The sequence below is a fragment of the Aethalodelphis obliquidens genome, unplaced genomic scaffold (genome assembly GCF_003676395.1).
Source record: "Aethalodelphis obliquidens isolate GAN/ISIS:26980383/991018 unplaced genomic scaffold, ASM367639v1 scaffold77, whole genome shotgun sequence".
NCBI lineage: Eukaryota > Metazoa > Chordata > Mammalia > Artiodactyla > Delphinidae > Aethalodelphis > Aethalodelphis obliquidens.
The window spans coordinates 7,992,881-8,019,682 of NW_020838021.1; the positions used below are offsets into that span (position 1 = coordinate 7,992,881).

The window sequence follows — 26,802 nt, forward strand, 5'->3', positions numbered from 1 at the left end:
TCCTTCCCGCTCCTTCTCCCGCCACCACCCCTCCCTGCCCGCCTCGCGTTCAGGAAGCTCCAATCAGGAGCTCCGAAGGTGTCTCGAAGGCCCGCCCCCTCCTCCCTTTCCACTTCTCTGCCCCCCCTTCTCCCTCCCCCACCCCACCCCCACTCAAGTCCTGCGGACCTGGGGGCTTCGGGATCTGGGCGCTATGAAAAGTGTCTGCTCAGTCACTTCCGGTAAGGGCGTTGCGGCGCGAAGCTTCCCGCGGGACTGTTTAGGAGGGGGTGGAAGTAACCGGTGGGCCGGGGGAGGAGAGTGCTGCCTGGGAAGGGGAGCGAGAGAGGGAGGCGGAGGGAGAGCAAGCGCGAGCGTCTCGGGCGCCTCAGCGGCCCCTTTCCCGCCGCCTCCCCACAAGCCAGCTCCCCCGCCCCCCGGCCGCCTGCAGTGCTGCTCTCCACCCCCCACTCTCGCGGACTAACACCGCCCCTCCCTCGCCGCCGCGTGACCGGAAGTGGCGCCATCTTTAGCTTCTTGTGCTATTGACAATAACAAGCTCCGGTTCTCTCCCCCTCCCCCCTCCCCCCAACCACGGCATCTCCCCTCCCAGAGAGAGGGAGAAAAGGAGGAGGAGCTGCAGCCTCACAGACTTACTGAGTCGCTCCTGCAGAAAGGGGGGAGAGAGACCGAAAAGCAGGGGAGGGGGACGGCACGGCCGTTTACCTGTCTGCCTCCTCATTCGCTCTCCCCCCTTGTTCTGCTCACTCCTGGTGTCAGCCTATCCTCCTTCCCAAACCCTCCCATTCCCCCGGTGGAGCCCCCCCTTCACTTTCCTTCTCGTCCTCTGTGTTTCTCCTCTCTTTCTTCCCTTCCCCCTCTAGCATTGCCACCTTCTCTCCTACACGCACTCAGGCATATAAACGTAGGTTTTTGATGCTCGTCTGCCTGTTGACCCCGCTATTTTCATGTTTCCAACAGGTTTTTCTTCCCCCAATCCCTCAGCTGCTGCTGCTGCTGCTCAGGAGGTCAGATCTGCCACTGATGGTAATACCAGCACCACTCCGCCCACCTCTGCCAAGAAGAGAAAGTTAAACAGCAGCAGCAGCAGCAGCGGCAGTAACAGTAGTAACGAGAGAGAAGACTTTGATTCCACCTCTCCCTCCTCTTCCACTCCTTTACAACCCAGGGATTCGGCATCCCCTTCAACCTCGTCCTTCTCCTGCCTGGGGGTTTCAGTGGCTGCTCCCAGCCACGTACCGATACAGAAGAAGCTGCGTTTTGAAGACACCCTGGAGTTTGTAGGGTTTGATGCGAAGATGGCTGAGGAATCCTCCTCCTCCTCCTCCTCATCTTCACCAACTGCTGCAACATCTCAGCAGCAGCAACTTAAAAATAAGAGTATATTAATCTCTTCTGTGGCTTCGGTGCATCACGCAAACGGCCTAGCCAAATCTTCTACCACCGTCTCTAGCTTTGCTAACAGCAAGCCTGGCTCTGCTAAGAAGTTAGTGATCAAGAATTTTAAAGGTAACCAAGGCCAAAATCCATAATCACCTAAGGATTTGACACTTGAGTGGTCACGTGCTCTATTTCTGTTAATATATTAAACAGTATAGAGGTGGCCTAATGTTTTATGCATAATCAATGAGGTGGAGGGAGGTCCTTTTTGGGTGGAGGGTTCATTTTCCGGGGGTGGTTAGTATCCTTGTGCTGAAGCAGACACCAGGTGTTTCTGTGCAGTATTTTGAGGTCTGTCTCAGCCTATTGTATCTAATCTGTTATGCCTTATAACACTGACAATCGATATGATTGATCCGGATTTTACAGGTGAGAAATTTGTATTCTAAAAAGGTTTATTTATTTCAGGTGCATAGTGAACCTTGGCACTGCTGGGATTTTTATTTTTATCCTTCAGTAGGCCACGTTATCTAGTCCCTAGAAATGCAGGTAGGACTAGTGATTTTTTTCATGTTCAAAGAAGACTTATAGTTAGATTTATAATGTTGAATACTACACTCTTGAAACTCATTGTGGAAGCAATAGTTGGAGAAAAGTATTTATGATCTCTTCATTTCTTTCCAAAGGTAGGATTTGGAAGTGAAAATACTGTGTATACACAGTAGTAACTCTGTGTACCACTAGTCTAAAGATAGGAACAATTACTACATCTTTTTTGTTTTTAATCACTGAAATGGGTCCTAAAGTACTGACCTGCAGCTTTTAGGAAAATTTGTTCATTTCAAGTTTTTGAGATATGTGCTTGAGAGTACTGTGAATGCATTGATGCAAATGTAAAATCAACAATTTTTTTAAATGTAATTGAGCTGAATTACTTTTTAATCTCTTGAGTGTGTTTCTGTTTCTCTTTTTCGACACTCTTAACTGGCAAGTAGTGGATGCTAAAATGTTTATTAAATGGGCAAGTAAAATGAATGAACTAAAGTAATATTTACCAGAACAGTGCCTTGTGGCTAAATATTAGTATTGAGAAAATTAGATTCTCCATGCTTGTATTTTCAACATTAGTGTGGAAATCAGTAATATGCTCTATTTTGTTTTAAGCAGAGTATAGTGTTGTTTATTTTTAACCTTTTCTTTTTTCTATCACTCCTCTCCCACCTCCAGGCTCTCAAGTGTTGTAATCTTTCTTATTTAATAGTAGACTTTTCTGAAGTAAATATGAATTGTAATTGACTAATTTGTTCACTGTTTTATTTAAAATATATCAATTTAATAGCCAAGGATTTTTAAAGAGATGAGCTATGACCCTAATTGCATTGTATACCGGTTTCAGAGATTTTGTTTGGGTTTTTTTCTCCCCCTCCCAAAATAAAAACACATTATTAAGGTATCTGGATGTTTTAATTTAAAAAAACCTCATTGCTGGTCAGTGAAGTTTAAAGCCTGGATTAAGATGTACCTTTCCATTCTGAAAGTGCTACATAGGTTCTGGAGTTGTTTGGATGTTTTAATTTTTTAATATTTTACTCTGCTCATAAATGCAGTTTAAATTAAAACATGAATTAAGATGTTTCTCTCCATTCCTGTAGATACTACATAAATAAGGGGGTCAAACAGACCTGAGTTAGAATCCCAGTTTTACCATTGACTAGCTATGGTGACCTTGGGCAAGCCTTACTAAATGAGTCTTCCAACTTCAGTTGCCAAATAAGGATAATAATACTTTCCTTAGGACATTATTAGGAAAATTAAGATGTTTATAAAGTACCTTGTACGTAGTAGGCACTCAGTATTTTACGTTTCAGGTACAAAATTCATGTTGACTTTGGTTTACACATGATGGAATAGGATCAGGATTGTTAATTTTTTATTTGTCATTCTTGAATTTTTATTTTTTGAAGCAATTCAGTCAATAGCAGGAAAAAACCCTCACCTTCAGTTTTAATAGGTGAGTCAAAATGACTTACACAGTATTCTGGCATTTCAAATTTTATTCTTTATACTAAGCCTAAGTATAATGGTTACTTTAATAGTTAGATATAATACTTATAACAATTTACCCTTAAAGAGCAGTAATACTAGTATTTTGTGGATCTTTTCATTACTATATCCTACATATTATTCTGATTGTCAACCTTTTACATATCATCTAGATAAGCCTAAATTACCAGAAAACTACACAGATGAAACATGGCAGAAACTGAAAGAAGCAGTGGAAGCTATCCAGAATAGTACTTCGATTAAGTACAATTTAGAAGAACTCTATCAGGTATGTATTAACTTGGATTACCAGATTTGGTTAGCGTAAATTGAGGTGAAATGTATATGGATTTTACTTTCTGAAATGGGCGCTTATGTAGATTTTTGGTTCCCTTCTAATTACAATTTCTTTTTTTTTTTTTTTTTTTTTTTTTTTTTTTTTTTTTTTTTTTTTTTGCGGTATGCGGGCCTCTCACTGTTGTGGCCTCTCCCGCCGCGGAGCACAGGCTCCGGACGCGCAGGCTCAGCGGCCATGGCTCACGGGCCCAGCCGCTCCGCGGCATGTGGGATCCTCCCAAACCGGGGCACGAACCCACATCCCCTGCATTGGCAGGCGGACTCTCAACCACTGCGCCACCAGGGAAGCCCTAATTACAATTTCTTGATTAATATATGCACTCTGTTTTATAATCAGACCATATGTTCTGACATAAACTATGGGTACAGTCTTATTGGTATAAATTGGGCTTATCTTGGACCCTTCTAATTAGGATTTACAGTTAGGAGTACCTAGCTGTAATAAGTTTGACCTATAATAGAATCCTATAGCCTGGATCCCAAAGATGATTTCTGGTGACATGTCATTCTGTTGTGATACTTCTTGCTAAGTGGTGTTACCTATATAGGAAAGCCCTCAAGAAATGCAGATATTCTCCATATACTTTATTCTACGTCTTTGCTGTTAGCATACTTTTGCCATTTCTTTCTCTTGTTCTTTATGTTGTCTTTTCTCCTGGTCTACAAGACATACCTTAGCCCAAAAATGATCAGCAGGTTGTAGTTCAGCAACTTGTTCTGAGGTTCAGGTTTGTTTCTTTTGCTTAACAAATGGATCTGTATTTGAAGTGTTGAACGTAAATATACAATTAAGGGCAATTCCTGATTTAGACTTCTTGCTACCAAGATACTTTGACCTACTGTATTTTTGCCACAACCAATTCAAGAAGTTACTTTCCATTATAGAGTCAGCAGTTTCATATTAAAAAAAAATCCAATGGCTTGAGTTTTTGTATTGATGAGTACTTTGTAAGAAATTATGTTCGTTCAGTTTATCAGAATTCGTAGTTTTCATCTATTCATTTTAGTTGTAGAGATAGTTTGGTGATGGACAAACAGTGGATTAGGAGTCAAAAGACAAAGGGATCTAGTTTTGGCTCTATTACCCTTGTGGTCTTGGGCAAGGTACTAAACCTCTCTCAGCTTCTGTTTCCTCCTTTGTAAATGGGGGAAGAACTCCTGCTCTATCTACCTCACAGCGTTGCTTATAAGACTCAAATAAGATATTTGTGAAAAACACCTTGAAGCACTACGATAGAAATATAAGTTGATGTTATCACTAGTTAAACTTTTTCATAAGGCACAGTATGACTTTTTCACTTGTAATAGGTCAATTGAGATCACTAGTTTCTGTTGCTGTTTAAATTTAATGCGTCAATGCATGCCAAACAGAATGGTGCCGAATACATAGTAGTGATGCTGTGTAATATTATAAGCATTATAATGCTATGTAAGTGTCAGGGAGTAGTCAGTAGTAGTACTAAGGTATTAAGGATAAGCCCACCTCATTTGGCTCTGTTGGTATATTGCACATGTGGCTGCTGAGATGTACAGTAATAAAAGTAGAATTACAGTTGGAAAGGCCTTAAGCGATTATATGGTCCAGTATCTTTTCTTTGTATAGTGTATGTGACAGCCTACAAAGTAGGATTATCTCATTTAAGCATTATAGAAACCCTTTGTGAAGTAGATAAGGTAGTAGTTATCATCCCTATTCTATTGATGAGGAAATGGAGTCTCAGGGACTCCAAAGTCTAGAGTCGTGTATTGGCAGAGCAGGGGACTTAAACCAAGATGCCCAGGTTTTTAGTCCAGTGCACTTTCACTAATACACCACAGCACTTCACATACCTCTGTAGTGCAGTGTTTGAAGCAAATAGTCTTACTTTAGGAAAAGAAACTTTGTCATCAAAGAAGGTAATTTTGGGGGGCTTCCCTGGTGGCGCAGTGGTTAAGAATCCGCCTGCCAGTGCAGGGGACACGGGTTTTTTTTTAAAGACAGTTGGGTCTTCTTACTTTTTAAAAAAATTAATTTATTTATTTACTTATTTTTGGCTGTGTTGGGTCTTTGTTTCTGTGCAAGGGCTTTCTCTAGTTGTGGCAAGCGGGGGCCACTCTTCATCGTGGTGCGCGGGCCTCTCACTATCGTGGCCTCTCTTGTTGCGGAGCGCAGGCTCAGTAGTTGTGGCGCACGGGCCTAGTTGCTCCGCGGCATGTGGGATCTTCCCAAACCAGGGCTCGAACCCATGTCCCCTGCATTGGCAGGCAGATTCTCAACCACTGCCCCACCAGGGAAACCCGGGGGACACGGGTTTGAGCCCTGGTCCAGGAAGATCCCACATGCTGCAGAGCGGCTAAGCCCATGCACCACAACTACTGAGACCCCGTGCCACAACTACTGAAGCCCGCATGCCTGGATCCCATGCTACGCAACGGAAGAGGCCACAGCAATGAGAGGCCCACGCACTGCAGCGAAGAGTAGTCCCCACTCGCTGCAACTAGGAAGAAGCCCGCACGCAGCAATGAAGACCCAACGCAGCCAAAAATAAATAAATAAATTTTAAAAAAGAAGGTAATTTTTTTTCATTCGTGCTTGTATATGGTGTTTCTTTGGATTTGCTGGCATACAGCATCTTTAATTTAAGTAATGTGTTACTTTACATATTTCATATTTCTGACATTTTAAAAAAATTTATTTATTTATTTACTTATTTGGTTGCTCCAGGTCTTAGTTGCGGCAGGCAAGCTCCCTAGTTGTGGCTCACGGGCTCTTTAGTTGTGGCATGCTAACTCTTAGTTTCAGCATGCGTGTGGGATCTAGTTCCCTGACCAGGGATCAAACCTGGGCCCCCTGCATTGGGAGCTCAGAGTCTTAACTGCTGCACCAACAGGGAAGTCCCCGTATTTATAACATATTGATTGTAGTTGCTAATGAACCCTATTTACTTTACCTTGAATATTTTTCTAGAGCTTTTGGGTTAAAAAAATATTTTTCCTGGTAAGTTGATTCTGTTAAATCCCTTTGTGTTTCAAGAGCTCATAGCTCACATTTTTTGTGTTTTTCCTTTCTTGTACTTCAGAATTCTTTACCTGCTGTTGTTCAGTTGCATTTCTTTAGCCTAAAGTCAGTGTTACAACTTTTCACTCTTTGCATTTTTCATAATACTTTCCTCCTTCTGTAATAATAAATTCAAAAGCATTTGTTTCTAGCTCTTTTGCTGTTTTTGACCTTAATTTTATAAATGCTCCTTGGGATTGTTCTCAGAAAGAGTATTTTGAGGTGTTCAAGTTCAAAAAAGAGGATAAAAGGATAAAGGGAGTAAAATTATTTCATACCATCTGGATTTCAGGTGCTTGTTGGATTTTTAACAGGTTGAAATGTAATTTAAAAGTACTCTTCTAAAATTGAAACAATATAGAAGTATGTAGTGTACCAAACAAAAGTTCTCCAAACTCCTCAGCACACACCCCCCACCCCCGTCCCTGAAGTAAACACTTACTTGGCATATGTCTATGCAGAACTTTTTTCTATGAATGAAAAACCATTTTGCTTTAAGGCTTAAGCATGGAAGTCTTCCCTAGTGTGGATTGCATATACTACCTCGTAAGTTTTTAATTTCTAGAAAAGAACGTGCTGTTCTGAGTATATTTGCAATAAGTAAACGTTGTCTTTTAAAAGTGATTTAAGTGTGACTTGTACCTGAGTTTAAAAATTATCTTTCCGGGCTTCCCTGGTGGTGCAGTGGTTGGGAGTCCGCCTGCCACTGCCGGGGGCGCGGGTTCGTGCCCCAGTCCTGGAGGATCCCGCGTTGCCGCGGAGCAGCTGGGCCCGTGGGCCATGGCCACTGGGCCTGCGCGTCCAGAGCCTGTGCTCTGAGGCGGGAGGGGCCACGGCCGTGAGGGCGGTGAGGGGCCCGGTACCGGTACCGCAAAAAAAAAAAAAAATTATCTTTGCTCCACAACCTTGAAATCCTGTTAAGAGTGAGGCAGTGGTTCATGTTGTTTTGGTTTGGGTTTTTTTGTTTGTTTGCTTGTTTGTTTTTGATTGACTACAGATAGGAGTATGGTTAAATGCATTGACTTTTGAGTTGTTCAGCCTGCCTTAGATTTGAGATCTGCCACTCATGATAACTTTGGGTGAGTTACTTCTCTAAGCCTTGGTTTCCTCATTTGCAAAATGGGGAGACTACCTATATGGCAGGGTTGTTCAGTTGTAAATAAAATACTGCAAAAACGTACTTACTACACTGCCTGCTGTATGTCCGTGTCATCAGTGATGATGATGATAAATAGTATTTGAGTCTTTAAAAAAGGTATCTTTAAGATTATGTTTTATTATACATCTCTAAAGCCACACATGTTTTTAAATTCTAAATCCACACTGGGCCAGAACAGCTGGCTGATAAATAGATTACATCCCAAATATGCATCAGAAAACATCATTAGCCAAAGTGAAAAAATAATAGAAAAAGAGAACTCTCTAGGAACAGTGTCCCTCTGCACTGCTCAAGAATGTGTCTTGTTTTTATATGTAGTATCTTAATAGTTGGCATCTTGGTTTTGGTGTGTGACTTTTTTACTAAGTGATATTTTAAGTAATGGGATTATTTTCCTCATGTTCTCAGCCTTGTGTGAATAGCTGTGTAGTGTTTTTAAATCAGCTACCTTTTTTGGAGCTGGCTGGTTTCTGTATGAGTGTTATATTTATTCTTAGTATAAATTTTTAGCTATTATCTTTGAAGGTAAGCTTAGTCCATTCTTCAATTCCGATGAAAATGATTTCATCATTAATAATGAGAACTCTTGTTTGGTTAGCTTTTTGTGAAATAAATTTTAAATAATGGAGCCTTTCAATTAATGATTCATTCATCAAGTACATGACCGCAAGACTGGAAGCAAATAGTGCATCCATCTGAGTATAGGTTATTTTCCATTGTAAAATCGGGTTTCTTAAGCAGTCAGTGGAGAGCAGGTAGTAGATTCTTAGCAGAAGTGACAAGCTATTATATTCTATGTTGATGACTAGGTATTACGTTCTGTAAGTTTAACCTTTGATGTGTTTAAGCTTAGTCTGTCACGTTACTGTTACTCCTGTTTTTACTGAATTGTTAATACTATCCCTGCTATTTATCCCAACTACAAATTCTTAGTCCTTGATAATTTGTCTTATTTAAGCTCTTTTTACTAGATGTAAAAAGAGAAATAATTTAGGTTTCATTGTTCAGCTTCCTTTCTGCAAATTCTTAGTTTTTGATATATTTTGATTATCTTATATTAGGCATTTTTACTAGATGTAAAAAGAGAAATAATTTAGGTTTCATTGTTCGGCTTCCTTTCTGCAAATTCTTAGCTTTTGATATATTTTGATTATCTTATTTTAGGCATTTTTACTAGATGTAAAAAGACATAATTTTGAGTTTTATTGTTGTATCAGTTGTTGAAAAGTTTTGTGGTATGCTTTTCTTTCTCTCTTTAAACATTATGGTTTGAAAAATAAGCCCCAACCTGTTAGGCCAGTGACCAAAGTTCAGCACCCTGGTGGGAATTTAATTTCTTAAGTGTCTGTTGTTGCTAAATCAGAAAATTTTCCAGATTTCCTCCCTTACCATTTATTTTTGCATTCTTTGTATTTTTATCCTTATTTTAATCCTCTTCATTTTTTTATTCTAGTCTTCTTACCCTCATTTCCACTCTTTTCCTCGTACCAAATGCAAGCTCCTGTGCCTTTGCTGTTTCTAAATCTTATATTCTGCAAATTTCAGGAACTATAGTTTGGCATTTCATTTGCTACACGTTTATATTTTCTTAGGAGTTTTTTTTTTCTTCAGACAAACATGTGTTTGATGCAATGTATGAATTTTGGAGGAAAGGGGCTGGGATTTAGAGGAATAAAAGTTAAAACCTTATTAGAATGTTTTTATCTTATATCCAACTACCTGCAAAAAGGATTTAAGACAGCATATTTAACCAGTAGTGATTGGGAGCTTAAGTAAAAAGATAGTTTTATTTAAGAGACTTATAGAATTATCCAGAATGTTTAATACAAATAGTTACCTGTGAAACAAGGTTATATTAGTAATAATTATACCAGATCAAACTTCTAGGGATTTCCAGAGTGTTTAGTGAAATGTAAAATGATACATGTCTAAACTAAAAGTGCTTTTCAAAGGTCTGGAATAAAATAAAGTTTACCTCAAGCTCCTCAATAGTGATTTAACACTTATTCATGTTTCTATCCCAGCACCTAACAGGACAGAGTACTTAGTAAACACCCCATTCTTGTTGAATCAGTGACTGTGTGACTGCTTACTGTGTGCAAAGCTGGACAAATGCCATGGGCATATAGAGATCACTTAGTCCTTGCCCCTAAGGTGCTTATATTCTAGTAGGCTCATGAAATTAGTAGTTTGTGACCAGCATTTTTAAAAAAAGGTAAAATAGAAAATATCGGAGTATATCACACATAGTAATGGTAAGTACAGTTTCATGAAGACTTTGTTTCAATTACATAAATTTTATGTATAATGGATTGTGACATAAAATGTATTTCTTACTGTGGCTTGTCAAAAACTTTTGGAAGCCACTGTTTTAGGCACACATGATTGCTCCAAACAAACCTTGCTTGAAAGTGAGCAAAGCAGAGTAGTTAGATCACGGGGTGTATGGAAGATTATAGACAGACATGAGAGTAAAATAATGGTACTATTGAGCCTTGAATGCCATGCTAAAAAGTATGGTGGTGGGGAAGATAGGGTTTTATTGGGGGAGGCAAGTACTTAAGTTTTTTGAATAGTTAGAATATTCATCTGGTTCAAAGCCCCAAAAGTATTACAGAGCATGTAGTAAAGTTTCACTTCCACTCCATCTTCCAACCCTGCTCCCCCAGCTAATAACCCTCTTGACAAACGTAACTGGGTGTATCATTCCAGAAATGGTTCATGTGTGTAAAAACAACTGTGTGGAGGTTTTTTTTTTGCGGTACGCGGGCCTCTCACCGTTGTGGCCTCTCCCGTTGCAGAGCACAGGCCCCGGATGCACAGGCCCAGTGGCCATGGCCCACGGGCCCAGCCGCTTCGTGGCACACGGGATCCCCCCGGACCAGGGCACGAACCCGCGTCCCCTGCATTGGCAGGCGGACTCTCAACCACTGCGCCACCAGGGAAGCCCTGTGTGGAGGTTTTTTTAATTAATTTTCTTCCTTTTTTTTAATTTACATAAATGATAGTAGACCATGCACCATACCATTCAGTCCTTTGTATTTTTTTATACCACTTACGGGATTTCTCCATAAATGGTACCTGAAGAGCTTGATGGAAAAGTTCTTAAGGAACGGAAATTACTAGATCTGGTCTATATGTTAAGCAGTCAAGGCTAAATTAGAGAAGCAGGATGTTCTCTTCCATCTTGACCTTCAAAACTCACCTTAGATCCTCCTGTCTTTCCCTTTCCTTCTGTTGTTGCTTCTCATATCTTAAACCATTCTCCAGCTAAACACAGCTGAAGCTGTATGCATATGAAGACCAGCTTAATTCTCTTATTTCTCACTATTCCCATAAGCTCTTTATCTATTTCCCACTGGGTCTTTGGGACTCCACCTCTTTACTTGTGCTCCAGAAGCCTTTCCTGACTTGCCTCTGCCCTAAAGATTGGGTTAGGGACCTCACCTCTATCTTATCCCCGTCATAGCACCCAACACAGTATCTTGTAATTATGTTTTCTGACCAGTTTTCTCCTTACGCTGTAAGCCCCTTCTGTGTGCAGGACACATTGCTAGTTATAGGTACATTAGGGTTTTTTTTTGTTTTTTTTTTTGTTTGTTTGTTTTTTGGTTTTTGGGGTTTTTTTGAGGTACGCGGGCCTCTCACTGCTGTGGCCTCTCCCGTTGCGGAGCACAGGCTCTGGACGCGCAGGCTCAGTGGCCATGGCTCACGGGCCCAGTTGTTCCGCGGCATGTGGGATCCTCCCGGACTGGGGCACGAACCCGTGTCCCCTGCATCGGCAGGCGAACTCTCAATCACTGCGCCACCAGGGAAGCCCTACATTAGTTTTTTGAATATTTACTATATTCACCTGGTTCAAAGCCCAAAAAGTATTAAAGAACATATAGGTACATGAGCACATGGTCTCTTTCTGTCATTAAGGAGAGTTGGGGGACAGGATATACACATTAAGAGATACAATATTGACTCAGGGACAAGTCAGTGTGGTATGATTGGTGATAATGCCAAATGAGTCACTGATAGCCAAGGCAATTAAGGAAAGCTTATTGGAAGAAGTGGAACCTAGTTGAGTAGTAAGGGAATATGGTATCTTGTGTAAGAAGATAAATAGATGCGATGAGAACTAATATATGGAAGAAAGAGTAACACAGCAGAAGGGAATGGTGAAGGAGGACTTGGAAAAGTACTGCAGGTGGGAAATGTGGAGAAGGTGAAACACAAAGACAGAATCTAAGCAGGAAAACGAGAAATGCTGAGAAAATTAGTCACTCAAAAGGAACACCAAAGTACAATGAGAAGACTACTAAAGGAGGAAGGAAGAGAGTCCATAGAGGACTAATGTGAACCAGTCAGGCACATGAAATAAACGTAAACACACACTTAGGCATTTGTGGCCTGACCCAAAGCCCCATGGAAAGTGGTGGCCAGCAGAGACTTAGCCTTCTTATTCCTCCTTAGCTGCTATATCTAAGTGGTCTGCTGTTTCCTGGTAAGGTGTAGTGCCTTTCCTCCTTCGGTATAAGTGGTTTCCTTTAAGCTTTCTTTTCATTTGCTAGTTTATTTGCTGGACGTGCATGCTGGGAATATGACTTCCAGCTACATATTTATAAAATTCCACTCCAACCAAGAGGACTTGGATGGTCCCTTAGAGTCAATTTTAATGGAATTTTTGCCTTGTGTTGTGGTGAGAAAAAAATCCTGGTGTTATACTTAAGTCATTAATAGTTGAAATTGTAGATTATATCAGAGTTCATCCAAAGAGTTTTACCATGCCTGTTGTATTAAATTTGAAAGTCTTTTGATGCACATAAGAAGAAACTCACTGAAATCTCAAGTTTGTCCTTTTGGATCTGAGTATAAAAGGCCAATTCAACTATTAGAATGAAGTAAAAATTCAGTATTTCTTTAGTAATTAATGTTTATCCCATTGTGCAAATTTTAAAACCTCTATTTATTTAAATATTCTTAAGCTGCAATGTTGGAGAAAAATCCCTGTGTATAATTATATCATACTCATTATAATACTGCTAGCAATAAATTCTGCATTGCTCTGTTCAGGAAAACCAAAGAAAGTATAAACAAATTTTATTTCAGTAGTGGTTGGACCACCCAGCCCATCTAATAAACAATTGGTGAAATTATTTTCAAACTCAAAATGGAATTCTGCTTATGAAAACAATTAACATTTTTAAGAACAAGACAGAATTTATATGTAGCAGTTGTTACAAATTGGTCTTCACAAGGTGAGAATTTGGCTTGATTCCCTCCATCCTTAACCTGTACTGCCACAATAAATGTATTAATTTGTGTGTGGGGGGGTTGGTATAGTACACTGGTTATGAAAAATGTTCACTACCCATGTTGATATTTTGCTATTTTACCTTGTGTTTTATTTTATTTATTTGTTTATTTGCGGTACGAGGGCCTCTCACTGTTGTGGCCTCTCCCGTTGCAGAGCACAGGCTCTGGATGTGCAGGCTCAGCGGCCGTGGCTCACGGGCCCAGCCGCTCCGCGGCATGTGTGATCTTCCCGGACCGGGGCATGAACCCGTGTCCCCTGCATCGGCAGGCGGACTCTCAACCACTGTGCCACCAGGGAAGCCCTTACCTTGTGTTTTAAATGGACGAATAATCCTTTTTAATAAGCCGACATGGTAGAAATAACAAATAATAGGAATTTGATGTAAATAATCAAGAAATCCCCCCTCCCCTCCCCATTCACTCCGTAAGAAAGTATGTGTTTAATTTTGCAGGCTGTGGAAAATCTCTGTTCTTACAAGATTTCTGCAAACTTGTACAAACAGCTGAGACAGATTTGTGAAGATCACATCAAAGCACAAATTCATCAGTTCAGAGAATATCCTTTTAAAAACAAAAAACCTTGTATTTTCATCTATCCCTCCCTCTCTGTCCCTCACTTTTAAACCCAGCTTGAAATGGAATGCCTGTGTTTTGTAGATTTATTTTTTGTTCATCTTGCCTCTGGAGTAAGAAGATGCAAAATTTGACTTTTTATCTCTAATTAGGGTCCAAATCTACATTGTGCTATTAATGTAAATAAATAAAATGTCTTTATGTCTTTACTCTTTTTGAGGAAAGATAATTGGGAAATAATAAACTGAAAACACAATGCTCAGTTATGTCTAAGACTTGTTTTTTGTTGTTTTGGCCTAGTGGCTTTCAGGATCTTAGTTCCCCGACAAGGGATTGAACCCGTGCCCCCTGCAGTGGAAGTGCAGAGTCTTAACCACTGGACCTCCAGGGAAGTCCCTAAGACTTGTTGGTTTTTTTTGTTGTTAGTTTGTTTGTTTCATTTTTTTCAAAGACAGTTTTTTGGTTTGGTTTGGTTAGGTTTTTTTTTTTTTTTTTTGCTGCTTTGGGTCTTCGTTACTGCGTGCGGGCTTTCTCTAGTTGTGGTGAGCGGGGGCTACTCTTCATTGTGGTGCTCGGGCTTCTCATTGTGGTGGCTTCTCTTGTTGCGGAGCATGGACTCTAGGCGTGCACACTTCAGTAGTTGTGGCACGCAGGCTCTAGAGCGCAGGCTCAGTAGTTGTGGTGCATGGGCTTAGTTGCTCCATGGCATGTGGGATCTTCCAGAGCAGGGTTCGAACCCGTGTCCCCTGCATTGGCAGGTGGATTCTTTTTTTTTTTTTTTTTACATCTTTATTGGAGTATAATTGCTTTACAATGGTGTGTTAGTTTCTGCTTTGTAACAAAGTGAATCAGTTATACATATACATATGTTCCCATATCTCTTCCCTCTTGCGTCTCCCTCCCTCCCACCCTCCCTATCCCACCCCTCCAGGTGGTCACAAAGCACCAAGCTGATCTTCCTGTGCTAGGCGGCTGCTTCCCACTAGCTATCTACCTTACGTTTGGTAGTGTATACATGTCCATGCCTCTCTTTCACTTTGTCACAGCTTACTCTTCCCCCTCCCCATATCCTCAAGTCCATTCTCTAGTAGGTCTGTGTCTTTATTCCTGTCTTACCCCTAGGTTCTTCATGACATTTTTTTCCCTTAAATTCCATATGTAAGTGTTAGCATACTGTATTTGTCTTTCTCTTTCTGACTTACTTCACTCTTAACCATTATGCCACCAGGGAAGTCCCACTAAGACTTGTTTTTGGAGGTATTTTTTTTTTAGTGGGATCTAACATGTTTTTACAGTTTAAGAAGTAGTATTTTGTTTCATAATTAAGTGCTGTTTAGTTTCATTTAGTACCTAGGGCATTCCGTATTTAAGACAGATGTGCTCTTACGTTGCATATATTACTTGTACTAAGCGCTTTTAAAATATCCTTAACGTATATCTCACGGATTCATTGGATAGTGTTCTTTTTCTAAAGAAGATCGATAGATGTTGGCAGAACCATTGCAGACAGATGGTAAGATGGAAAAAGCATTACATTTCAGCTAAATATTGTAGTTAAAATAAGTTTCTTCAAATACAGGAATGCTAGTTTTAAAAGCTTTGCAATGGGGGGACTGAAACTAATTTTGGTTGAGTTTTCTATTTTAAAACTGCAAGTTACAGGTAAACCAGTATTTTAGAATGACTTGCACCTTACGATCATTTTTATTTTTGTAGCACTTAAGCAAAAAGTATTTATCTCATTAAAAAAGTTACATTTTGCCTGTCAGTCTTGATGGCTATCCCACTCGCTATTTGGTTACTTGTGAAGGTGCCTGATGGTTCTGCATTTTAGATTATTCAGATCACAACCTTTTCCTTTTTCCCTAATCTGGTATTATTTTAAACCTTATATTCTGCAAATTAAAAATCTTAAAATCCATCCCACCCACCCAAAATCCCACGTATACAATTTAAGGCAGTTTCACCCTGAGGACTGTTGCTGAGGAAAAATTGTATGCCCCTTTATTCTGTTTTTATTTTTAGTTGCTTCTCAGATTGCAAAGAAGTCATAGACCATTTTAAGTGTCTTTTTTTTTTCTGGAAACTACAGCAAGAATTAAGGTTTATTAATGGTTTAATAAAAATGGTGTGGGCATATTCTCAGGTAGATGTGTTTATCTGCATGTTTGATCCTAGTAGTCTGGTATATATACAAGCAAACCCTGCAATCTTGTTTTATAAAATATTTCAGCTTCACAAAATATAAAAAGTTGTTTGATTTCTTTTTTTCATTGGCAGATCATGATCAGGAGCATTTTTTTGTTTCTGGATAGGACTTACGTTCTTCAAAATTCAATGCTACCCTCCATTTGGTAAGGATACCAGAAAAAAATTATGAAAAGATTTGTAACAAATCATAGTCAAATCTTAATTATACTGATAGAAGAGAGTGATACTGTGAATATTCTCCTAAAAACTCATATTTGGCTTCTAGACTTCTGTTTATAGCAGTTTTACCTTGTTAATTATGTTTTGCCTATGCTAATATTGGAGATAGCTAACATTCCCTGGGCATATAATAACTTATGAAGAAGTTTCTTTGTTAGCCAAGGGGATTAAAGTTTGCTCTGGATTGTCTGAGTGTGCATCATTTTGTTGCTGATCAAGATTTCACTCATTATCTTTTAACATTATTGTGGAAAATTCCACGTATACACAAAAACAGAAGAGTATAATGAGCTCTTCCCCCCATCATGTGCCTAGCATCTACCTACAGCAATTATCAGAGTTTACTGATTTTTGAGTACTGAAGCCAGATGACAAATGAGCAATTAAGCCTTCATTACCAGTACAGTGAAGACCATTTTATAGCTTTGAACTAATTTTGCCTCTTGATTTGACCAAGGAAGAAATCCACCAAAGAAAATAATACAGTAAAACTTAGTTATGGAGGAAGATGGTAATTTAGCTTCAGTTTTCATTAAAGACAAAATGAGTTTCCTGTATGCTTTAATCTAATAATGTTATTTAAAATTAAATGTGTGGATTTTATACTTTTACAATTGCTGCTTCAAAGTCTGGAACCCTAACTAACATGTGGTGAGAAGTTAAGCCTCTCCAGAAGTGGTATTGTCGTCAATTAATTTAAATTATATATATTTTTTATTTTAGGGATATGGGACTGGAGTTATTTAGGGCTCATATTATAAGTGATCAAAAAGTCCAGAATAAGACAATTGATGGCATTCTTCTTTTGATTGAGAGGGAAAGGAATGGTGAAGCAATTGACAGAAGTTTACTGAGAAGCCTTTTAAGCATGCTCTCTGATTTGCAAGTAAGTCAACTACTTCACTTACTACAGAGCTGATTGCTATCCCTAATTTGATGTTTAAAAAGCAAGCTCAGGGAAATTCCTTGGCGGTCCAGTAGTTAGGACTCCACGCTCTCACTGCTGAGGGCCCAGGCTCGATCCCTGGTTGGGGAACTAAGATCCCACAAGCCGCGAGGCATGGCCAAAAAATAAAAACCAAACTCATAGTGCTGTTCCCATTAAGGGCATTCAATAAACATTTATTGGATAATTGAACTCCTTTATTTTGTTATCCCTTCCCAGATTTATCAGGATTCTTTTGAACAACGATTTTTGGAAGAAACTAACCGACTTTATGCAGCCGAAGGCCAAAAATTAATGCAGGAAAGAGAGGTATTTAAAAATCATGATTAATAAATCCACTGTGTCTCACAATAGACCCTACTTTATTGAACATAAGCTTCCCTTTGCATTTATCTTCCCAACATTATGCTGCTTTTCTCTCACTTAGGTGCTCCTTTCTTTTCTCTCTTCTTAAAGGCCAGAATTCTGGATCATAAACTCTACCTATAATTTTACATATGATTCAACCCTGTCACATTTGACAGGGCTGCTTCCAGGATCTTTTGGAGTTGACATTTTCTGAATGATTTATGGGGAGGAAAACAATAATATAAAAAACTATCTTTGTAGGTTCCTGAATATCTTCATCATGTTAACAAACGTCTAGAAGAAGAAGCAGACAGACTTATTACTTACTTAGATCAGACCACCCAGTAAGTATTACATGCTCAGCCTAATAGCTTTAACCTGTGTTGTTGAATCACTTAAGGCACTTTGGGCATCCCCAAACATGTTGGTAACTGTTTTCAGGTATCTTGAGTCTTTAACAATTGTTTTCATAATGCAACCTTCGAGTTGCTATTTTCCCTACTTAATTAGATTTAATCAAGGATTTGATAATTGGTTGTCTGTATGTGTTTAGGATGTAATTAAAAAATAGTATTACAAGCTGATGTGATCTTTGAAATCTTCAGGCCGATTAAAATTCAGTGGGTGTTCCTAGGAGAAAGTATTTCTGTGCTTTCCTAAATATTACCAACCAAGGAGTTCCTGTAAGCAGCACAGATAAATTCCTTACTTTCCTAGTGAAAGCAGAGAAATTTGGGAAAAGCCAGCCATAGCAAGACCCTTAAAATATTTGTTTTGTGATGTAACAAATTCTGAAATATGCAATGTTTTCCTTCTAGTCATAAAGTAGAGTAACTCTGAGCACAATAAATTTATACATAGGAATAGGAATATTGAAATTAACATATAATGAGCTATTTGATTTTTTTCCCCCCAGGAGAGACTATAAATTTTCAGGAAAGTCAAAGTCAATAGTTCTAAACTTTTTTTTTCCTTGTAGAAAGTCATTAATTGCTACTGTGGAAAAACAACTTCTAGGTGAACACTTAACAGCAATTCTTCAGAAAGGTAATTGGTAATTTACAAATAAGAGATTACTTTTAAAATGGTAGCAGCAAACAAGTAGAAACATTTTTAAAGATTGCCCTTTTAAAAGTTTGGTAGCGTGTGGCTGCATTTCTGAGGAGGGGCACAACCCCTTTTCCCTATTCATCACAGTAAACTTTCAGGAGGTGCCTGTTTCCTTAACTTAAAGATACAGGGAGTGAGATGAGAGGAGACTACCAACTCCAGTAAAGAAACAGTGGGAATTGGGGAATTCTTGATTTAATTTTTAAGACTGAAGTAATAAGGAAATGCATTCCTTTTTGCACTGAAATGTTTTTGTTTCTAGCATATAAAACCAAGCATTTCTATTAATCCTAAGTGATCTATGAGTATACCCTGAATTTTACTTTGACAATGCTACAAATAGGCAAAAAAGTCTTACCTTTCTCTCCAGCCATCTTTTCTTTTGTTTAAGGTATTTTAGTACATTAATGCAGTTACACTTTTATTTCATTCTGAAAATCAAATACTTTAGAACTTCATTTAAACTTGGCCTATTGATGCATGGTTTTTGATATACCACAGGCCATATCCAATACTCTGAAATATATATATGTGTATACTAATGCAAATATAATGTGGCTATTGCACATATGAGGTATTTATAATGTGTATTTATGTAAACCAATTTTTATAAGTTGGTTTATACATCTCATCTACTATGCTAAATGGTACAAACCATTACACAATTTTTGTTTTTATATAAAGTTCCCTATAGTTAGTTTTCACTTGGAAAGGTGATTGTTTCTTTGAGTTTAATTCAAAGCACATCTCTGTATTAAAATCACAGACTAGTCATAGTTCAGACCAGTATCACAATAACTTATTTTTCATTAAAATATCTGACATTTTTGTTCACTTTTTTAATACCAAATGTTTGAAAATTCAGGTTTAAATAGCCTCCTTGATGAAAACCGAATTCAAGATTTATCTCTCCTGTATCAGCTCTTCAGTAGAGTTCGAGGTGGCGTTCAGGTTCTCTTGCAGCAATGGATTGAATACATTAAGGTATTAACATTAACCTGTTTTTTTCTCTCTCATGGCTTATAATCTATACATCTAGAGTACATATCAGCAAGAATTTCTTATTTGTTAGATCCTTTTTTTTTTTTAAGTAATGGGCATTTTGGGAACGGTCAACCTGAGAATGATAGCTGTGTGGCAAATTAGCAATAAAACAGTTCTCTTCTTGATGTCTGATGTGATTTCTAGCTCCAATAATTATAGCAGTGAATGTGGAAAAAGGAAGAGGGCTTTTTTTGGATCCAAATTTCTTTCCTTTCTTTGATCTTACACTGAAGGCAGATTGCTGTTTTTTAAAAATTCAACCCGACTTTTTTAAAAGTAGGAAAAAGACCCTAGAGACTTCTACAATAATGCCCCATTATGATATTACATAGCCAGTGGCCATTACTTATTTTATGACTATAGATGAATGGCATCAGTCTGGATGTTTTATAACTTTATTTTTTTATTTTATTGACTTCAAAGCCAGGTTTATCTTAATTTTTTGAGATTTTAAAGTATGTGTATCTACTTAAAATATGATTTGGGGGATTGTTTTCATTGTAGATAATTAAATTCTAATAGAAAGTCATTTTTGTTTCTTTAGGCATTTGGTAGCACTATTGTAATTAATCCTGAAAAGGATAAAACCATGGTTCAAGAATTGCTGGATTTTAAAGATAAGGTTGACCATATAATTGATATCTGTTTCCTGAAGAATGAAAAATTTATCAACGCCATGAAAGAAGCATTTGAAACATTCATTAACAAAAGACCAAACAAACCTGCTGAACTTATAGGTATTTCTCTAGTCCCTTTTCCCGGTTCTTTAATGTTCTTCTTTTACTCATAAAGTTCCAGTTAACCTGAAATTTTGACAAGGTTTTGTATATTAACACCTAATTTATTTGGAGTTGCATACTTGGTGGTTTCTAAGAAGCTGGATGCAAGGAATGAGTCCTTCATGCTAAAGAATATCTCAAAACCCACATGTCAAACATGGTCTTTCTTTGTAAGACCCTACTTACTTTTATTTATAAAAAGCTTGATAGCTGTTTTACAAGCCTCCTGCAATTTAGAGGTGAGGCAGGGTGCCATTTCTTGAGGCCCACACATAGGGCTCCAGGAAAGGGTAGCACAAAATTACAGTTGCCAGTGAGAAAGGTAGAATGTCCAGGATGAAAATAAACCTAATAATCTGGGCCCATTTAGAGTAAAAGGTGTGGTATACTTCAGTTCTCAGTTTTTCCCACCTGGGTACCACTTAATGTCGAGGAGGAGGTAGCTGAGAAGGTCCTTCGCCAAAAGGATGAAATTTTTTTTTTTTTTAATTTTTGACTACGTTGGGTTTTCGTTGCTGCGCGCGGGCTTTCTCTAGTTGTGGCGAGCGGGGGTTACTCTTCGTTGTTGTGCGCGGGCTTCTCATTGTGGTGGCTTCTCTTGTTGTGGAGCATGGGCTCTAGGCGCGCGGGCTTCAGTAGTTGTGGCACGTCGGCTCAGTAGTTGTGGCTCACGGGCTCTAGAGCGCAGGCTCAGTAGTTGTGGCACACGGGCTTAGTGGCTCCGTGGCGTGTGGGATCTTCCCGGACCAGGGATCGAACCCGTGTTCCCTGCATTGGCAGGTGGATTCTTAACCACTGCGCCACCAGGGAAGTCCCAAAAGGATGAAATTTTGTTGATTTACTACTTACCCTTAAAATTTTTGCAAAATTTGCCTCCTACTCTGTAATGTATCTGGTTTGTTTTAATAGAAAAGGGTTTAAGATTGCCTACCATCAGTGTAAAATGAATACTCCAGAAGATGTGCCATGTCTTTCAATGGCTTTGATGACCCCAGCACAGGGCTGTATACACCCCCTGCCCCCGGGGTACCCATGTCCCGCATATCCCATTTTTAGTAAGCATCAGTATGGTAGAAAGTACATTAGATGTGGAGCCAGAAGACTTGGGTTTGAGTTGAGACTCTTGTATTTTTTAGCTCTGTGACATTGAACAAGTCACTTGGTCTCCCTGACTTTGGAGACTGTTCTAAAAATGCATGTATACATGTGAAACATTGAAAAAGTCAGTGTATCATACTCCTATTTGGTATTTATAGTGACCAGTACCTTATGGATACATGATCACTAAACAACAAACTTTCCCCCCATTTTAGCTAAGTATGTAGATTCAAAGCTTCGCGCAGGCAACAAAGAAGCTACAGATGAAGAACTTGAGAAAATGTTGGATAAGATTATGATTATATTTAGATTTATCTATGGTATGTATTTTTGTTTTAATATTTTTCTTTTAAAACAAAGCACTCAACAGAGAAACTAGCGAGTATAACCAACCTAGAAGGTATATTTATTTGGGGGTTAGCTATTTAAAATTCTGTTACATTCCTTGCATTTAATTTATTGGGGTACTTGAGGAATGTTACTTAATTGCCTTGTGCTTTGACTTTTCCACTATTAAGAGCCTTGAATTTTGCTACTTGTTTTAATCTCTAGAATATTGATGCTAAAGCTACTAGTTGACTAAAGCTTTTCTAAAGAAAAGTTAATTCAGTCTTAATTCTTTACAGCAAAGAACTTTTGAAAGGTTTGGCACAAAAACCTACCTCTAATGTTTCTTGCATTTAGCAAACTTGGATAAAATCTATAAATTTAAATAACTTGGAGTAATGGTGCGATTTATTAAGCACTTTGAGTCAATTTTGTCAAAACCTTATATTGGAGTATTATGAGAGTTGTGTTTTATTATTTAACATAGGCAAGGATGTTTTTGAAGCCTTCTATAAGAAAGATTTAGCCAAGCGCCTGTTAGTTGGGAAGAGTGCATCTGTGGATGCTGAAAAATCAATGCTGTCCAAACTTAAACATGGTATGTTTGTCATTCTTTCTGTTCCTTTTCTTCTTTGATTTCTGAGAGAAAATGTTAGCTTAGTTTTTAAAACTCTTTCAGTCAGTTGCCTCTTTTGTTAATCATTGTATGTTCGTATGATAAAAACGTAAATTGAGTAAGCTCATTAGGTTTCCAACCTATTTACATATCCAGAGCTGTTGTGATTTTTTTTTTAAATAAAGCATTGTTCTTTTATTATTTGTATAAAAGTTTCCCATTTATCTTATGCCTAAGTAGTAGATAAGGTTACTACAGGATTAAAGATTTGACTCTGAATTAGTGGGGCATACACTTTGGGGTAAGGATTTTTTGTTCTTATGAATAGTTACAGATCATATTTCATGCTAAAGTAAGTTTTATATTTCATGTTTTCAATTCTAAATTCTGTGTTTTTACCACTTTAAAATACTGTAAATGTACAAACATCTTTAATAGAATGTGGAGCTGCTTTCACCAGCAAACTTGAAGGAATGTTTAAAGACATGGAACTTTCTAAAGACATCATGATTCAGTTCAAACAGGTAAAAGTGAGTTAAACTCTTACTTAATTCCTCCAACTTAAATGTATTTAGTTATCTCCTTACTTTGGTTTGTACTGAAGAGGATAAATAGAAACATGTATTTGTTATAAATAATTCATAGCAACTTAGATGATAGTCACAGTAGAGGAAAAAAATCACGAATGAAATGTAAGTATATTTGACCTACTTCAAAATTTATTCTCAGTATACACCCAAGATAACACAAAAATAGAAATAAAATGTATTGAACAGAAGTAAGGACAAGAAAAGCTATAGCTAGTGAGAACAGGGCTTCTAGCATCTAATCGCTGTTGGTGAGTTGCATATTCAAAGCTGGTGATGGGGAGGGAGGAGAAGTGATAGAGTGGTTGTATAAGGCCTTTAGGGACATTGGGAATGAAAAGCTAGATCCATAGTTTTGCAGATGTTGGTAGAAGCTGGTTTTAAATTTTTGAGATTATAGGTAATAGTGATAGCAAAGTAGATTTTCCTCTCCTAGGGTTTTAATAATGACTTCTTTACCACTATATTGCTATGGTGGGAAATGAGAGTGGAAGACTCGAGAAAGATCAGGGTCAGTAGGATCATGGGCCCTGTAGTAGCTACAGAATAGGGTTTATTTGCTTTGCCCTTTCCCCTTCTTCCTTCCCCATTTCAGGCCACCCCCTGCAAACAGGCAGTGGAGCAGATGAAAAACCAGAGACTTGGGCTGGCTGGTGGGGTGAGGAATGGGGGTTGCTGCCAGGTTTTCTAAGCCACACAGGGGTCTCCAGAGATGGGGACTGCAGGTGGTATGGGGAAAGGAATGGAGAAGAAATCCTGTAACAGCCCAGTCGTATGTGAGAAATTATTTATTTAAGTCGTTAATGCCTCTAACAGAGTCACGTGATCTTTGTGTGCCATTGTAGCAAAATGTTACCCAGTGTACTTTTCTAGTGCACTTAATATAGGCTTCATTTATAATCCTTTTAATAGTTGCCTTTTATTTTAAAGATCGTCAGTATTCACATGTAGTTTTGTAATGGGGAACTTCTTAAATGGGTCATTATTATGGCATGAAATGTATGCACTTTTATTTTTTAAGATCTCAGTGTGTGTGTTGATCTTATTGTAGTATATGCAGAACCAGAATGTACCTGGGAATATTGAATTAACTGTGAATATCCTGACGATGGGTTATTGGCCAACATATGTGCCTATGGAAGTTCATTTACCACCAGAGGTAAGAGTTGCTGTTTAGGACTTGAGTTATAAGCATAGAAATACATGACATTTCTATTTTGCTTATCATTGAAAAATATGTAGTTTTTTAAAAGTTTGTTGTCAGTAAGCACGCCACCACCAAATGTCAACTGTTTTTAATACTTTACTCTTTTATTTATATTACTCTTGTACTTATATCATTAGAGCATAGCTAAAGATGCCAAGTTTCTGAGTTCAGGGCCAATTTGCTTGACTCTTCTTTCAGTTCCCCAGATTGTACCCATCACTCTGCCCAGCTCTCAAAAATTCTTGTCCGTATATCACCTGGGGGTTGGACTGCTGAGTGATGGATGCTTGAGTAAATCCAACCTAACTCCTGGGGAAATGTCTTAACCCAGGACTGAAGCTTAGAAAAGGGTTAAGGCTAGAGAGATAGATACTGAGAGTCCTCCATGGAGATAATCATGGAAGCCCAGGGAGCAGATCTCCCTCATTAAGAGGGAGAATGTGGAAACAGGAAGAACAGGCCTAAGGCAGAACTTTGAAAAAGGCTCACATTTGGTAGGTGGTAGGAAGAGGTACCTGTGAGGGAATCCAATGAAGAAGCAATGATGAGATAAAGGAACCAGCATGTTGCAGAGACACAGAAGACATTGGAGATGAATGTTTCAAAAGAGGGGATGATAAATTGTTGCAGACAGATCAGACAGTGTAAAGACTGATTAATGCCATTAGATTTGGTGGTTATTACCTTACATCAAAGTGATCAGTGGACCTGCTCTGTATAGTCTTTAAAACTTCCAGAAATTTTTACACCAGATAAACATAAAAAGTGGTGAACGTGATATTGGATACAGAGCTTAAATAAAGTTTTGTTTTATTTATTGTAGATGGTAAAACTTCAGGAGATTTTCAAGACCTTTTACCTAGGCAAACATAGTGGCAGGAAACTTCAGTGGCAGTCAACCCTAGGACACTGTGTGCTAAAGGCAGAATTTAAAGAGGTAAGTGGATGTTCCCCAAACTTAGTTTTCACCTTCATCTTTGATATTGAGGTCATCCCTCTTAATTTGAAGGTTTAAGGTGTTTTATAAATTTGTCCTGAATATTTGCATGAGATAGTGATAGCTTGTCACAGCCCTGTGTATATTATAAGAATGTGGTCTTTTCCACTGTTGATTGGGCCCTGCTGCAAAACCAAAACCAATAACCCTTTTCTCCCACACCCTTTCCCCACCTGTGGATGCAAAATTCATGCTGCCTCTTCTTTTTTTAAAATTTTATTTATTAATTTATTTATCTATGGCTGTGTTGGCTCTTCGTTTCTGTGCGAGGGCTCTCTATAGTTGCGGCGAGCGGGGGCCACTCACTATCGTGGCCTCTCTTGTGGCGGAGCACAGGCTCTAGAGCGCAGGCTCAGTAGTTGTGGCACATGGGGCCAGTTGCTCCGCGGCATGTGGGATCTTCCCAGATCAGGGCTCGAACCCGTGTCTCCGGCATTGGCAGGCGGATTCTCAACCACTGCGCCACCAGGGAAGCCTCCACGCTGGCACTTCTTGACAGGAAACTTCTTTTCTTGTTGCTGGGAGCTAGAGAATAGAGTGGGCGTTAAGGGGAACAGTTCTTATATCAATTTCAAAAAAATCCTACAGCTTTTCATGACTAATCTGAATCAGAAGAGTTGAAAATGCATTGAAATAGTGATTTCTTGTTGCTCATGATAAATATCTGTAATGACACATAAAACCGAGTTATTCATTTTCATTACTTTGTTGTTTTAATTATAAGGCTTAAAAAAAGACCTGTAGAAAGGTCACCCAATCCTTCCTCCTGTTTTAGGTAGGATCACACCTAAACCCTACACTGAACATACTGGCCTTTCTGGATAATGTTAATCCGAGTTTCTAAATCCACTAATTGAAAAATGCTTTTCCAGTAAGAGATTAGTTATTTGATTAATTTTCATGCAGTTTTTAAAAAAATGATGGCTAAACACTGTTGTTTCTCCAACAGGGTAAAAAGGAACTCCAGGTCTCTCTTTTTCAAACACTGGTGCTGCTAATGTTTAATGAGGGAGAAGAGTTCAGTTTAGAAGAGATCAAGCAGGCTACCGGAATAGGTTTGTGTTGAATCGTTTGATTAGCATGCATTCTTCGGTGTCCACTATGTGCACTCCACTTGGTTAAGAGCTCTGGGGGACTATAAAGGGATAATCCCCCTCCTCAGCACTTACAACCATGGGGAAAGGGAGAAATGACAATTTCACAACCAATAAGTACCAATCTGTGGTGCTGACAGAGTGTGTTAGGAGTTCAGTGAAGCAAGAGATAACTCTGGACTGGCACAATTGGGAAAGCCTTCATGAAGGAGGTAGGACTTGGGCTGGGCCTTCAGATTTAAGTTAGGGAGAAGGCATATTTTGCAAGAGGAAATACCATGAGAAAAGGCGTGGAGGAAGGAATCAGCACAGTGTGGGCAGGAGTCATAAAAAGTTTAACTGCAGCATGGAGTAGTGAGATACAAA

At 38.7% G+C, this 26,802-nt stretch overlaps 1 protein-coding gene across 5 annotated transcripts in view; it reads left to right on the forward strand.

The window, feature by feature from the left end:
- Positions 1-26,802, forward strand: part of CUL4B (cullin 4B) — a 36,305-nt gene that overhangs the window by 3,905 nt on the left and 5,598 nt on the right. Inside the window, exons 1-18 of one of the 5 annotated variants that reach the window (XM_027092351.1) lie at positions 95-221; positions 961-1,509; positions 3,597-3,712; positions 13,733-13,836; positions 15,297-15,366; positions 16,134-16,207; positions 17,007-17,169; positions 17,449-17,538; positions 17,839-17,921; positions 18,557-18,624; positions 19,553-19,671; positions 20,276-20,468; positions 21,824-21,928; positions 22,423-22,533; positions 22,990-23,081; positions 24,190-24,297; positions 25,169-25,282; positions 26,292-26,397. In XM_027092351.1, the coding sequence (XP_026948152.1) occupies positions 194-221; positions 961-1,509; positions 3,597-3,712; positions 13,733-13,836; positions 15,297-15,366; positions 16,134-16,207; positions 17,007-17,169; positions 17,449-17,538; positions 17,839-17,921; positions 18,557-18,624; positions 19,553-19,671; positions 20,276-20,468; positions 21,824-21,928; positions 22,423-22,533; positions 22,990-23,081; positions 24,190-24,297; positions 25,169-25,282; positions 26,292-26,397 (2,293 nt within the window). In that variant the 5' untranslated portion in view covers positions 95-193. Of the gene's footprint in view, positions 1-94; positions 222-469; positions 1,510-3,596; positions 3,713-13,732; positions 13,837-15,296; positions 15,367-16,133; positions 16,208-17,006; positions 17,170-17,448; positions 17,539-17,838; positions 17,922-18,556; positions 18,625-19,552; positions 19,672-20,275; positions 20,469-21,823; positions 21,929-22,422; positions 22,534-22,989; positions 23,082-24,189; positions 24,298-25,168; positions 25,283-26,291; positions 26,398-26,802 lie in introns of those variants that run through there. The other 4 variants (XM_027092352.1, XM_027092348.1, XM_027092349.1 and 1 more) reach the window with 4 other exon arrangements.